The sequence below is a fragment of the Vigna radiata genome, unplaced genomic scaffold (genome assembly GCF_000741045.1).
Source record: "Vigna radiata var. radiata cultivar VC1973A unplaced genomic scaffold, Vradiata_ver6 scaffold_7, whole genome shotgun sequence".
NCBI lineage: Eukaryota > Viridiplantae > Streptophyta > Magnoliopsida > Fabales > Fabaceae > Vigna > Vigna radiata.
In genome coordinates this window covers 837,485-853,019 of record NW_014543262.1, presented here as the reverse complement: position 1 = coordinate 853,019, position 15,535 = coordinate 837,485, and the positions used below count along the sequence as shown (strand labels likewise).

Sequence of the window (15,535 nt, the reverse complement as noted above, 5' to 3'; positions counted from 1 at the left end):
TAAATGTCCGCATTTGAAACTTCAGCTGCATGAACCCAATCATAAAAATTAAGTTTACAAACTAAATTAAAATCCCAAAATTTAACACCATTAACTTGAAACTGCATAATCAGGATGAAGTTCTTTTCCAATATGTATAAAAAAAAAGGGGGGGAGAAAAGAAATATTCAAATGATGAATTGTAGACAGTGCCACGTGATGAAAAGAAAATATTATGATTATAAAAATGGTATATCCTATCACTTGGTTCGTCATAACCAGTCAATATAAAATAAAGAAGAAAATATTTATTTATTTTAAAAAATGAATTTAAACATATAACTTTTATTAAAAGATCTATTTTAAATATTAAACATTTATTCACATTGAGAAATTAAATTAAATAAACCTACCAATACAATATTATTATTGTTGTAAGTTATGGTTGTGGGACAAGCATTCAGAATCTGTGTTGAATTGGAAATTTGAAACTTGGACTCCACTGTCTGCATGCATAGCAAGTAAGTGTGATATTCTTAAATCTAAGTTCTGACAAAAAGAAAAACAAAATATATATATAAGAAAGTATTATTTAATAGATAAAATATTATTTATTGAAAATAAATGAAAACAATTCAGAACAATCCGTAGTTAAAAGATTGCAAAAAGTATAATCTTATTAAAAGTGGTTTTTGCAAACATTACTTTTATCGAGCTGATTCTAATTGGGGAAAAAAATGGAATCAGAGGAAAGAAAAATAAAATTAACATGATGTTGATGAGTGTTCTAAGCATAGGATGAACTTTTTTTTTATGTTCGAATGTAATCTTTTTTTCGTGTTTGGATAATCTTATTAATGTTATAATAAATGTGTTATAAAATTTTAATAACTATATTTTATTTGTTTTTATAGTTTTTTTGGTATATTTTTTATTAAGGTCAGTTTAATTATTTTTTAAAAATCTAGTTATTGATTCGTTTAAATTAATTTAATATGTAACTGATTTTAATCAATTGGTGTGAATAGATAAATGAGGGATATATTTTGAAAAATAATCTGAAAAAAAAAATGATGAGATGTGAAGAGAGGGAAAGGGATTCCACGGTGGAAGCAGAGAGAGGGAGCAGCTTATGAAAAAGCGCGATGGGTCCACACGGAGAATGCTTCGTTAATGGCAACAAAACGGGATTCTACATGTCGCTTTGGTATCCGTTTAATGGTCCCTACTACTTCTGTTCACATTTCACTTATCAAAACCTACTTATTTTCGACTCCTTTTTGCTTTTCCATAATCACATTAACCTTTATAATTTTTATTTTTCTTTCTTCAGTTAATGCTGCAAGTCAACGTTCAATACAACACATTAAAGAGGGTAGCTACTCATATTTCATCTGCCTTTTCCAACTCTGCTACTTTTACCACAGAGTTCTGAAAATAGTTACAATTAGCCGGTTAATCTAGATTATTATGAATTTAAGTTAGATTGGATTTAAAAAAAAATATGATTTTTTTATATAAACTTGGTTCATTTAAATTCAGAAATTCAGATTGAACATGTGGTGAATCGAGTTGACTCATTTATCCACTTAATTTTATTCTATTAATTTATTATCTTATGAAACATCAAAAATATTCTCCTCACTCATTATGACATGATTGTATACTAAGAAAAATTATTTTGAATTGTCTTGAGTTTAATATTATTTTGAGAGTGAAAATTATTTAGATTTGAATTACAAAAAAATTGTAATTTTTTATTTAAAAAAATTATAATTAAGTAGGCCAACCAATTTAATCCACCAATCCGTGATGGGTCGGATCGAGTTTGAATTTTTCTAACTCACTAATAAATGAACTAGATTGGATTGACTCACTAAGTGACAATCTATGATGAGTCGAACCGGGTCAAACCAATTGACCCAGTTTAACAACACTAATTTATGATACTCTTTTGCCAAAAATAATAATGAAATTATTATACGAATAATTTTGCGGTTTTTATCCACCTAAAGAATATGTTGGATTTCAACTTTACTCACCAATTCATTGGAAGATCTATTTAATTCATGTTAGGATATATTAGAACATCATAGTTATTCATATGCAAAATCATACACACACAAAAAGGGGGAAAAAGTGGCTATACACTGTTTAAAAAATAAAATAAAGACTATATGTAATCCACATAAAAAGTGTTTTTTTTTCATAAATTAATATCACCCCTTATAAAAGATACATTTTATAAAGACTTAGTATATGTTTTTTAAAATTAAAATTGTCCAAACTTTCAATGCCAATTCTAGGTATAAACAAACATAGAAAGTCATTTACTTTATTAAGAAGCTTTCACGAGTCTCGTTTTTTATGTCGATCCTATATATAATCGACATAGAAAGTCTTTTACTTTATTATGAAATTGTCATTGTACCAACTTTCTCTACCCATAGAAAGTCTTATCATATTTACAATTATGGCACTATGTCACTTATTATGTCGAATGGATTATGACGACATAATAAGTCATCATAAAAGGCTATTTTTGCACTAGCCAATGATTACCCTCGTGAAAAACATGAGAGCGCTTAAATTGCATGTGTTGAATGAAAGACAAGAACCTGCATCATCTCCTTCTATGTGCCTAAGCTGCCACTCGTTGATCTACAAAACCTTGACAAATCAAAGTAGAGTCACTCTCCAACTAAAGTCATTGAAAGTCGTTCCTCTAGGCATGCTCCAAAGAAGTTTACACCCCGTGAATTAACATAAAAAGAAGTTTTCACCCGTGAAAAAACTACCAACATATTATTCTTAGTATCCTCTAAAAATTCCAATATCCAAATAAGGAAAACTTAGAGTTATACCACTAATATTCAGCGTAACCCAATTAATAATTAGAATCTGCTGGATGATTTCCTTAAACAAAACAACTTTTTTTATTTCTAGTGTGAATATTAAAAAAATTCAGTACTAAAAGACCATAGAAAAAATTACTCATATACTTTTTAAATTTACTTTCAGTCAAATACACCAACTCTTTAATCTAAAAAACAACATAAGTAAAAACAATAAGAACCTAATCTATTATAATTATGCACTTCCAAATCATCCAAATATTTGTAGTAATTGCAACCACCTTAATCACAATAACTAAAAGAGTTTCCATAAACTAAAAAATCAAAACCAATGATGAAAATCATAAGTCCTAAAGAGACCCTTATAGGCAATCCCATAAATGCATAGCAGAACAATTAAAAATTAAATTAAGAGTGAGATTCAACATAACATACACATAAAGAACACATACAACAACAAAAAAAGTAATCAACCATATAAAAGCTTCCAAAATACTAGAGTTTTAACTATTAAGAAAAAATTTACTTTTAAAATAACTAACCTATACTGACCAAAGAATGTCATACTTATGCAAAAAGTCTTTCAAATGTTGGAATGTTATGGTATCTCCTTTACAAAAAACAAAAATAACATCAACATATAGACTGTGGGAAGAAAATTACACTATGGGAAACATAAACTTTTTAGAAATGAGATTAAAAATATCCTTATTCAACATTCTTCAAATAAAAAAAAAAAAAAAAAAAACAAAGTAGACAGGGGATCCTTTTCTAACCTCTTTACCATAAGTGAAGTATTCAGATGACCACATTATAAGATATGAAAATTCAATTCAAAAAACAATAATCACAATCAAATCAATGCAACACGAATTGAAAATTGCCAATTTATGGTATAAAAACCTTGGTAATGTCAATCTTTATAGTCACATAACTGTCCTTGATTTTTTTAAAAAGAAGATTTTGATCTATGTCATTAATCATGAAACAAATTATTTGTTGTGCCTTAATCATATTTTGCTAGTGATGAAAGTTGTCATAGTTTTCATTGTTATGAAATGTGCTAATTTGCTATCATTTTTTAATAGGTCTCACTCACGCTATTATTAATGTTTTTATTTATTTATTTTATTTAGTATTAACTGGACTAATTGTAGTATTAATAAAAAAAGATATTTTTTAGTGTTGGCTTTGTCCACACAATATTAAAATTATTACTATTATTATTATTAATTTTCAATTTACATTTATTTTAGAGTGGATTTGACCTCTTCTATCATTAATGTTTTATTTTTTATTTATTTCTTTTATTTAGTGTTTTCCTGACCATACAATGTTTTAACATCAATGTTTTAACCTCTTTTATCATCAATGTTTTAACATTGACCCACACAATATTTAAAGTTATTATTTTGACTAATTTACGTCTATTTTAAAATGAATTTAACTTACTCCTTTATTAATATGTTTATTTTTTATTTATTTTCTCTACTTAATTTCAGTCAAACCGAGACTTATATAAAACATTATGGAAAGTGTCAATTTATTCTATGCAATATTTAATATTATTATTCAGAGATATTCATAAATCTAAATATTTATTCTCAATAATTACATATAACATATTTTGTATTCATTTAATATTTTATACGATTAAATTAAAATATTGAAGATTTGGCCATTTGGTGAAATGAGTCTATATTAACATATGCAATGCATAAAAACCAGTAATAATTAACCTAAGGTGACGAAAAATTACAAGGGTTGTCTGATTCCGTAGTGAAGATAAATAAGCTCTTGTATTCCTCTCTAATCAATCAAATCAGTATCTTAAATTCCGTTCACTGTTAAAAAGTTTAAAACTTGATATACATACAAAATTGATGAACATTATTAGTTAACTAGGTAATTCAGTTCGATACGGTCTGATTCATCATGGATTGGTCACCTAGTAAATCAATCCAACCCGACTCATTTATTAGCGAGTCAGAAAAATCTGGACCCGGCTTGATCTATCACGGGTTGGCTTATTAGGCCATTTAATTAGAATTTTTGTAAATAAAAAAAAAAGGATATTGCTCCCTCCACCTCCTTAAGTGGTCCTGTAACTCCCCATTATTTTAATTTATTTCAAAAATATTCTACACCTCCCCACTATTTTCTTTTATTCCAAAAATACCATACACTTCCCCATTATCCTTAACCATCTTTCTCTTTTTCTCTCTTCATTAATAGAGCATTTACATGGTTCAAATTTGAATTTGTAATATACTACAAAACATAAAATTCAGAGGAAACTTCAATATTAGTACTTCTACCATTTCCATTTTATAAAATTAAAAGTTAGATGCAAATACAAAATAATAAACATAATAATATTAATAGTAAATAATGATATATTATTATTATTATATACTAACTTTATAATGACGAAAGAACTAAATAAATTCTAAATCTTTAACAAATAACTTTTTTTTATATTTTAAGTATTTAATAATATTTTTATATTATTTATCTAATAAATTAAATATTTTATTCAAGTTATTTGAGTCAAACATGTCGGTGAGATAAAACATAATATAATGTTAAAAATTATAGATATTATATGTAAAAAAAAAACACACACATATATAAACATATTTCTAAAAATTTAGAACAAAATTTTACCATTTATTAAGTAATTTGAAAAGAAAAAAATATATTCAACAGCGAAAATCATGTAAATACTTCATTAATGAGCCATGTAAATGTTCCATTAATGTAGAGAGAGGAAGAAAAAGATTGTTAAGGATAGTGGGGGTGTAGGGTATTTTTGGAATAAAAGAAAATAGTGGGGAGGTGTAGAATATTTTTGAAATAAATTAAAATGGTGGGGAGGTACAGGACCCACTTGGGAAGGTGGAGGGAGCAACATCCTACAAAAAATTACAAACTTTCTGTATTCAAATTTAAACAAATTTCACTCGTAAAAAATAATGTTAAACTGAAGACAATTCAAAATAATAATAAAAAGTACATATAATTCATATGTCATCCAAAAACAAACACAAAAAAACATACAAAAAAACCTGTTCCTCGAATAATTTCAATGCAGAAGTGAGAGTGACAACACCGTAAATGAGAGCAAGTTCCGTGAGAGTGATTTGTGACAAAAAAATATTCTTTTGTATATACAGTGAGTGAAGATATTATTTAATTTTTGAGGGTTTCATAAATAAAATAATAAATTAAAAAAATAAAATTAGGTAAGTTGGTTGGTGGGTCAACCTAACCCACCACAGGTTCAACCCGCATGAATCGGGTTTAAATGAACCAGGTTGAAATCTGACCCACATAAAAGAAATTCAATTTTTTCAAACTCAATTCAGTCCGAACCCGTGGTGAGCTGGGTTGACTCACGAGTTTTAACCCATTTTGACGACTTTATATTCAAACTACAAAAATTATTAAAAAGCTTTATAAAATTAAACCTCACAGAGATCCAATTTAAGATTTCAGTGGGCCATGCATTGACTTGATAAGAACCAGAAAACAAAAATAAAATAAAAAATAATAGAAAGCGAAACAAACACGGCATTAAAATATTTCACTTTTGGGAAGCACTTATAGAAACGTAGCTTAATGAGTCCCCCATGTGGCCATGCCCCCTTCACACCCCTATCCAATGGAGCCACGTTTGCCATCTATCAATCTTAGTCTCTGTTTGGATGTCACCAACCATGTCAACTTAATTAAGTTGTGTGAGAGAGATAGACAAGGACGTGCTTTTGCGTTCTTAATCGATTTTCACGTCAATATCATTCTAGCTAGCTGTTTTAACGTGTTTGGCTTTACCTGCTGCTAGAGATAATAATGTCTTATTCTTAGCATAAATTGCACAACATTAATTAAATTATTTATAATTCTCATTTGGAAATATGGAACCAGACAAAGAAGGGGTTGGTTAATATCTTAATTGGCTTCAATCAATATTACTATCAAATAATTTTCCCTAACCACACTTCTGGATTATGGATTCAAACAAAAATCTCCATCTGCCTCATCATGCTTAAGTTCAAATATTAATTTCTAATTAATTTTTTTAATAATGTACGTACTTTAAGTCAAACTATTAATTAACACTATAAATGAAATTTTTTACTCAAAAACTTGTTTTTATAATTTATTTTCTGTTTTTCAAACTTAAAAATTAATGGTACTAGGTTTTATTTTCAAGTCTTTTTATCCAGATTTTTTTTCTCCCTTGTGTTTATACACATTAAATTTGTTGGTTATAAAAAAATATATAAAAGACTTGTACATGTACATCTTATCACAAAAATTAGATGAATATTAAAAGTACACATAAACTTTGGCATAGGAATCTTGCTAATTAAAGAGATTAGATCAGTCAAAAGTACTCATACAATAATAAAACAACTTTTTTTTTTTAATTTAGGTATTATGTAAGCAATTTGCTATAATTTATGAGTTTATGTCCTTGTTTACTAATCTTGAAATCACCAGGTTTCTTTTTCTGTATATTAATGTTTTGTTTCATTTTCTCAATTAAATGCTTTGTTCACTAGACAGTTCAAACAAAACTCTTGAGGGTAGAGCCTAAAGAATTTGTACAAAAGTTGACCGAATACTTATATAAAAATAACAAAATATATGTAGACCAAAATATAATATTATATTAGTCATTCAAAATTTTAAGTATTACTTTTGACTTTCTTGTATAACATAATTAGGCTAAATGTAACTTAAGTCCCACTTATGTAATATTTTGCCCTTTATTTTTTTTTTCTGAAATAAATTTTAAAATTTCCCTTTTATAATTCCTATTTTTTTTAAAAAAATTATAATTAGAATTTTTATGTTTTTGGAAATTTTTCTTATAAATATTTTTGTGAATTTTTACAAAAATCATTAAAACAAAAGGTCCGCAAAAAGAGAAAAAAAAAACATTAATTTATAGTGTGAAAATTCATAATAGTAATGGTTTATTGACATATTCATCTAAGATATTTAGAATAGTTTTTATAATAAATAAAAGTTGTAATTAAATTATAAATTTTATTTTAAATTGATTATGAATATTAACTATTAAAATTCTGGTTAATAAAGAAATTAATATTTAAATTGGTCATTAATTAATTAAAAATCGATTCAAACACTAATGTTATAGTAGATAAAATCTTGATAACTAATATTTTCAATTTGCAATTTAATTTATATATTAATTATAATTCTTATTCATAATAAAAACTATTTTAAATACGGGTAATTTTTAGTTTATACTTTAATACATATAATAATCAATTATATTTTGTTCTAAAATTAATTATTTTTTAAGAAAATCGCTTGATACAACCAATCTTATAATTGAATGAAATGATTAACTATTAAACCATCAAATAGGGTTTGAAATTATATGAAATTGATGATTATGTTGCTGTTTATTTTAACAACTAATTAACTACCAAAATTGGAAAAGAACAATTGTATTAGCATTCATGTCTTTAAAATTTAAATGCTAATGTAAAAAAAAAAAAAAAACTGAGTTGTATGAATATTTATTGATATATTTAATTTGTCTGTTTGAAGGAGATTTTGTTGAATAAATAGAAATTTGGAAAATGTCAAACTCCTTAAAGAGTCAAAGGTATCTCAGCATAATGCCTTGACAATGACACAGCTACCTCGCAATGTCGCAGAAACTCTTCTTTCTAACAATTTTTCTTTTCTTTTTTTTTTTTTTTTCCTTCATACAAAGTTTTGGACCACAATATGTAAATACATTTATGTTCTTCATTAATAAAAAACAAATATACTAAATAAAAATAATTGAATTGTTCCAACACATATTCAAAGTAATATTATAAGAAAAATAAAAAACAATAATATATTAGACTTAGATATATTTTTAATCTCTAAAATTATATATTACTTTTATTTATCTTCCATTAATTTATTTAAAATGAGTACACATGAAAATTAAAAAAATGAAAATACTATATATATGGTAATAATTTTTGGTTAGAGATAGTTTATTGTATATGAATTATGAAAAGAAGATTTGGCCATTATTAGAGGAGTTTGTTCCTTCCCTGAAAAGGGTGATATAAAAGAAGTGTGTGATATCACAAATATAGAAAAACATGCATAGTTAAAGGATGGAGCAATCTGTGTAGAAACTGATCTTTGTGTGTGGTGTTGTTTGTTATTGGTTTGGATGAAGAAGGAAAGAGAAGAAAAAGAAAAGGAAAAGTGAGAAGTTATTAGAAGATCTTTCTATATTTTTAGTTAAAAACAAATCAAACACAAAAAGCAAAACACAATGAGAGTCATCATGGTTGCTTTTTTCCATCATCAACATTTATTTTTTTAATTGTTCTAACTTTTTGGGTACATAATTGGACAAAATAATAATCAACAACAGACAGGTTTTCACCTTTTTGGAACAAAATTAGCTTCACAAGTTAAGATAAAACATAAGTGAAGAAACACTTGTGTTGCTATTTCAAAGATAATATGTTTTTCTAAGAAACTTATTTCTAAGATTGTGTCGTAAAACTTGTGAAATGAAGGCAGACACGTATCCAAAAGAAACATAATTCACATACCACAGAAATGAGATATTGGTATACAAAACTTTGATTTTCAACCCATGTCTACACAACTACAAAATGGTTGCTTGAAGACTTTATTAAATTTTAACCAGGGCAATGCAAGAGATATTATAAATACTGTTTTTAATATATTTATAATTTTGTATCATAATTAGTAATTTATGTTGCCATATAAAGTTATTGTTAATTATTTTTTAAAATAGTGAAAATTAATTTGAAATATATTATGAAAAAGAAAATAGATTCATTGGAAGAGGTTAAGGTTTTTTTTTATTAAAAAAACATTGTAAGAAAACTCTAAAATGTATTCTTATTATTAAAAACATTTTCACTCATGATTTTTTTTTCTTTATACCTTTACAAAAATAACTTTTTTTTTTCAAAGCACAAATATCTTAAGTACATGAAAACTTGCTAAAAACAGATCTGGGAAAACTTTGTTTCTGAACATGTTATGGAATAAAAGAACTACCAAAAATTAGTCAAGCTTCTCAATAACCACCACTTATAATAAAGAAAAATAAATATATTTACCTACAAATAAAAATTAGTTTATGAATAAACTAATTTGTAAAACCTCTCTTATACAGCTTCCATAAAAAAGTCTCCAAAACAAATGCAAAAATCTAAAATATGAACTTTATTGGGATGGGCTATTGAATTCAATCTATTTGAGATGGGCTATTGACTTGAGACTGACTTCTTTGAGGAACGTTGATTGCGGTGTGTTTGGATAAACTTAAATATGAATTCTCTTGTATAATATATATTTTGGGTTAGGCTATCGGAATACAAAAAATTCATTCTGGAGTAACGTTTTCAAACATCTTGAAAAATTTAGACGAAATAGAATGAAGATTTAACATTTTAAATTAGTATTTCTGTAATGAAAGATACTCTTTGGTTGCAACAAGAAAAAACTCATTTTCCTCATTTTATTGTTTTCTAACCTTCTGGGAAACTGAGTTGTAAAAATTTTTCAAAATAGTCATTCATAGACAGAGGCCCATTGTGTGGTTAAAATGTGTTCAAGATTTCACATAAACCAACTTTCAGTTTCTGCTGAATATTTTAGTCAATATGTATGACACTTCTTTCTAAATTTAGTTATCATTTCAAGCTCCAGCTGACTTCAAAACTACAATAAATTGTTCTTTTTTTTTCAACTCTACTTGAATTCAAGTCAACTTAATTTCCCTCGCCTCTCCAGTCAAATCTTTTACTATTATATATAGACAAAAGTAAAACATTAGGGACATAAGGGACATAATAATTTTATAAGTGGAAAATTACGAGAAACTACTCCAATGGTTATGAAAGCCAACAATATCAATGATATTTCTATGATAGAAGTAAGTTTTGGTGTTCCACACTTTTCAATTTCCATACATAGATGTGATCATCCAGGAAATAAGAATCACAAGACATCTATTGGGAAAATTAAACATATAAGGATGATGTGATAGACACTCAGCAAATAAAAGACAACTATAAAAAATTTACAAAAAGTTAAGGAGAAAAACGTCCCAGTAGTACAACATTAGTATCTTAATCCCTCGTTATGAGCTCCCAGTGAATAACTGCTAGTGTAGAAGATACGAACAAGGTATCAATTTTCCCTTTTGCTTTGTTTAAACTACTCAACTCTAAAATTTACTAGTCCTAGATAAATGCCTACAATTATCCTTATATGACACAGATGAGGAAGGCTTTGTGATTAAAGTGATTAATTATCTTAATAACAGCAACGCAAATGCTGTGTAACGGGAAGTATCTATATAACTGATAATTATGAGTGTCATTCTTGGCAGTGAACATGCACTAGTTGCAAATGAGTCTAGAGTCTTTTCCTTACATGCCGACAATTACAAAGATAATTGACAAACCAGTATTTCAAATTCAAGGAGAGCAAAAATTTCGATGAACAAAGAAAAATAGCTACACATTCCAAATTCAAAACAAACCAGACCATTAATTAGTTAGCTCCATAATGGCAGCAACAATGTCACCACCGGCTGCCTTGAGTGCTTTAACAGCTTTAGGTCTTGACACACCAGCTTGAGTCATCACCAGCTCTATATCCTTGGGATCTACACCAGCCTCATCCACTTCCTCATCATCTTGAGCTATAGCAGAGGATTCAGGCTTCAATCCTACATTGCTTACATTAGGAGCCTTGAATTGCTCTGCTGCCTGAGTCTGTAGCTGTGAGCTCAAGTCTTCAATCTTAGCTTCCCCAAATATAATGTATGTATCAGAAGTTGGACTCTTGAAAACGTCTGGCTTTGAAATAACAAACAAGATCTAACAAAACAAAAAGTAAAATTCAATTATCTAAACAAGATAGATCTGAAAATTGGAAGAACAAAGGAGTGAAAAGTAAAAAAATGTGTCAAATGCTAACATTTTTGCTCTTCTTTACTGTCACTCGGCTGACACCAGCGACAGGTTTCATTCCAAGTTTGAGCATTGCCTTGCGACTCTTCTTTTCACTTCTGGTTTGCTTGGACCTACCAGATGCATCACCTTCTAGTCCTGCAAACAAAACAAATTCATGAGTCGTGAATTGGATCTGTCCAAGTAACTTCAGTTCTTATAAATAGAAAACATAAGTCAGACTGAACATAGACTTGTTATGATCTCCATGCACGTTCATTTGGGTTCTAATACCAGACTGAACATGCCAAAAAAATCCATCCATCCTATGTGTGACATTAGTATGATGCTTATACTACACATTTCACGTCATGTCCAAGTACAAAACAATCCTGATGGTAAGCATAGACACAAGATGAGACATGTAATGCACCTCAAAACACAGATACAACCAATTTTTAAATAAAAAAGGGCACAAGAAAGACTACCTCAAAATACAGATACAACCAATTTCAAAAAGACAAGACACAAGAAAGACTGTAAATGTCTAAAATGAATATAAAATACAAATCTTAAATCCAATGAGAGAGAATTGATGCTTTAAGAATGAGCATGAGTCATTGTAGATACACTAAAATGTCACTACATTCTATCAAATTATTGTAATATGAATTCAAAATTTGTTATACAATATATAAGTTTAACAAGTATAATTAAAAAAAATCTAATTGTAATTAAAGTGCCCAAATATTCAATTAGAATAGTTAACTAAAGGATCATGCTAATGCTACTGGTGATGTCTGAATCTAGAAAATGATGGTATAACTTTATAATCCATATAAGAAACTAAACCTTTAGGGTGAAAGTCTAAAAAAAACAATATTTAACTTTTTTGCAAACCATGATGATAACACCTTTTATGCAGAGACTCCAAATAATATCAATGGAGTTGACACATGAACCAAAATTTGCAAGAGCTTGGTACTTAATTAAAAATAACAGGTCCCTGGTATATCAAGAAAAAAAAAAACCCAGAAAAACCCAATTATTGTGATATGAATTCAAAATTTTTTATACAATATATAAGTTTAACAAGTATAATTAAAAAGAAAAAATCTAATTGCAATTAAAGTGCCCAAATATTCAATTAGAATAGTTAACTAAAGCAAAGGATCATGCTAATGCTACTGGTGATGTCTGAATCTAGAAAATGATGGTATAACTTTATAATCTATATAAGAAACTAAACCTTTACTGTGAAACTCTAAAAAAACAATATTTAACTTTTTTGCAAACCATGATGATAACACCTTTGTATGCAGAGACTCCAAATAATATCAATGGAGCTGACACATGAACCAAAATTTGCAAGAGCTCGTTACTTAATTAAAAATAATAGGTACCTAGTATATCAAGAAAAAAAGCCCAATAAACTAATTGACCATTTACACTCTTTTTCACTCAAAAACAATTCAAACCAAATTGTAGGAGAAATTCTACTAAACCTTTCCAGATGCAAGAATGATGGTGTGAAAGTCATAAGCAGTCTTCATTTAATCTCATTGATCAACTTACCTTCACCATGATCATCATCCTCTTCGTCATCGTCGTCTTCATCTTCCTCGTCATCATCATCCTCAACTACAGGCTCATCATGCTACAAAAGATATTATTTAAAAGTAAAAAATACTGTAAAAAGGAGGCAAAAGGTAAGTAATTTCTTAGTAACAAAAGAAAATATTTAACTATTACAATCATCAAGAAAAAGAGTCAAATATTCAGTTACTGTTTCCATATTAGTTTTAATAGTTCTTCTATCCTGGTTAGGTGTTTATTTTTCATGAAAGATGAATTTTTCTCCTGAGTTTAGTTGGAAACTATTTCCCATATATACTAGTACTCCCAAAAAAAAAACATTGCAATTAATTGTGCAGAAAAAGTTCGGCCCTGAAGCTCGAAAACCTAGTAATTTCATTTCCACTCTCTTCTTGTATCAAACTTTTAATCAGATCAAATATGAACAAACACAGAACACAAACTGCATTAAAATACAAAAGCTTTCTACTCTCCCAATTTCCACAAATCAAAGGCAAAACATTAACAGTAACCCACTACCACTAGTTATTTAGAGTCCACAAGTCACAGAACCCTAAAACAATTAATGATGAAAACATTGCACACAATTGAACTCAACTGACTACTCCTAATCCAATTCAAAATTAAAATATAAAAACACAAAAAGAAAAATAAAAAAATAATAACACAGATTACATGGATCTTTTGCTGTTCGAGGTGTTGGGCTAGAAGCTCCTCTTGAGTTTGAGCCGTCATGGTGATTTGCCGTCAGAAAGAGAATTTCTGCAACTGTGATCCAACCAAACACCAACAATAACCTAAAACCCTAACACCTGCACTTTATATACCTCCAATTAGGGTAACCCTATTAAAATTAAAAAACCCATTACTTCCAATTCTATTATTTGCATAAAACTAGATAAAATTAGAGTTCCTTTTGGGTGGTAGGTTGAATAAATAAATAAATAATCATTAATATTTCTCAATTTTATTAATATAGTTTAACTTTATATAAAATATTTTAAAAGAATAATTTTTTAAAACCTTCAAACTTTACAACGTCAAAATTTTGAAACATTGCTAAAACCATTTGTCCCATTGCTTTTAATTTTTAATACATTTTAAAAAATGTCTTCTGAAATGTTATATTTTTTAATTACTTACAGAAAATACTTTTTAGAATCTTAAATTTTCAATTCAAGTACTTTCTAAAATATTTTAAAAAGTATTTTCTAGTGAAAAAAAAATTGTAAATAATAGTTGTCAATAAATACTTTTACCGTTTTCACTAATAAATATATATATATATATATATATATATATATATATATATATATAAAAATTTCATATATATATATATATATATATATATATATATATATATATATATATATAATTTGATAAATTAAAAAATCATACACCTTTTCTATATCGAAAATATATTTCAAAAACTAAATATATTGATATCTTTTGCAATCTATTTCTTTTAAAAAGAAATTGTAACTCTAATGTGAATATATTATTATTTTATTATTACTATTAATGAATAATGAATATCATACATTCTAATATTAGTGTATAATTTTACTCTAATATGTAAAAAACTATTTATAAATAGTTATATATTATTAATTTTTTATGTGTTAAAAATGTTATTCTAAAAAATTTTGGAATATTGTAGTTTCAATAAAGTTTATATATATATATATATATATATATATATATATATATATATATATATATATATATATATATATATATATATATATATATATGTATGTATGTATGTGTGTGTTTAGATGTGAATTTCTAATTTCACTAATGTTTTTTATGTTGTATTTATATGAACTTACAAAGTGATAACATATCCTGCAAAGATTTTAAACACTTCTCAAATAAAGTACTCTTTGCTAATAAGAATGAGGTTGTGTCTACAGAAGATACTCTTAATATTTAAGTCAGTTTCTTGTTTCAACAAATGTTAGATGCATAATTAATAAAATGTAAATCATATGCCTCATAATAAGTGTTATTTATAATATTGTTTATGATGAGTATGGACTCTTACCTAGATGAGCCTAGGCTTGGACCCAGTGGCCCATTTACCTTTATAGAGCAAGATTGTTTGATTAAAAT

The 15,535-nt window shown here is 27.0% G+C and overlaps 1 protein-coding gene across 1 annotated transcript; it reads right to left on the bottom strand.

Annotated features, from left to right (window-relative positions):
• Positions 1 to 11,202: 11,202 nt before the first annotated feature.
• Positions 11,203 to 14,256, bottom strand: LOC106753676 (nascent polypeptide-associated complex subunit alpha-like protein 1). The gene is made up of 4 exons (XM_014635522.2): positions 14,096 to 14,256; positions 13,400 to 13,481; positions 11,853 to 11,983; positions 11,203 to 11,752 (listed from the first exon to the last, which is right to left on the bottom strand). The coding sequence occupies exons 1-4, from the start codon at positions 14,153 to 14,155 to the stop codon at positions 11,420 to 11,422; spliced, it is 606 nt and encodes a 201-aa protein (XP_014491008.1). The 5' UTR covers positions 14,156 to 14,256; the 3' UTR covers positions 11,203 to 11,419.
• Between the last annotated feature and the right edge of the window lie 1,279 nt (positions 14,257 to 15,535).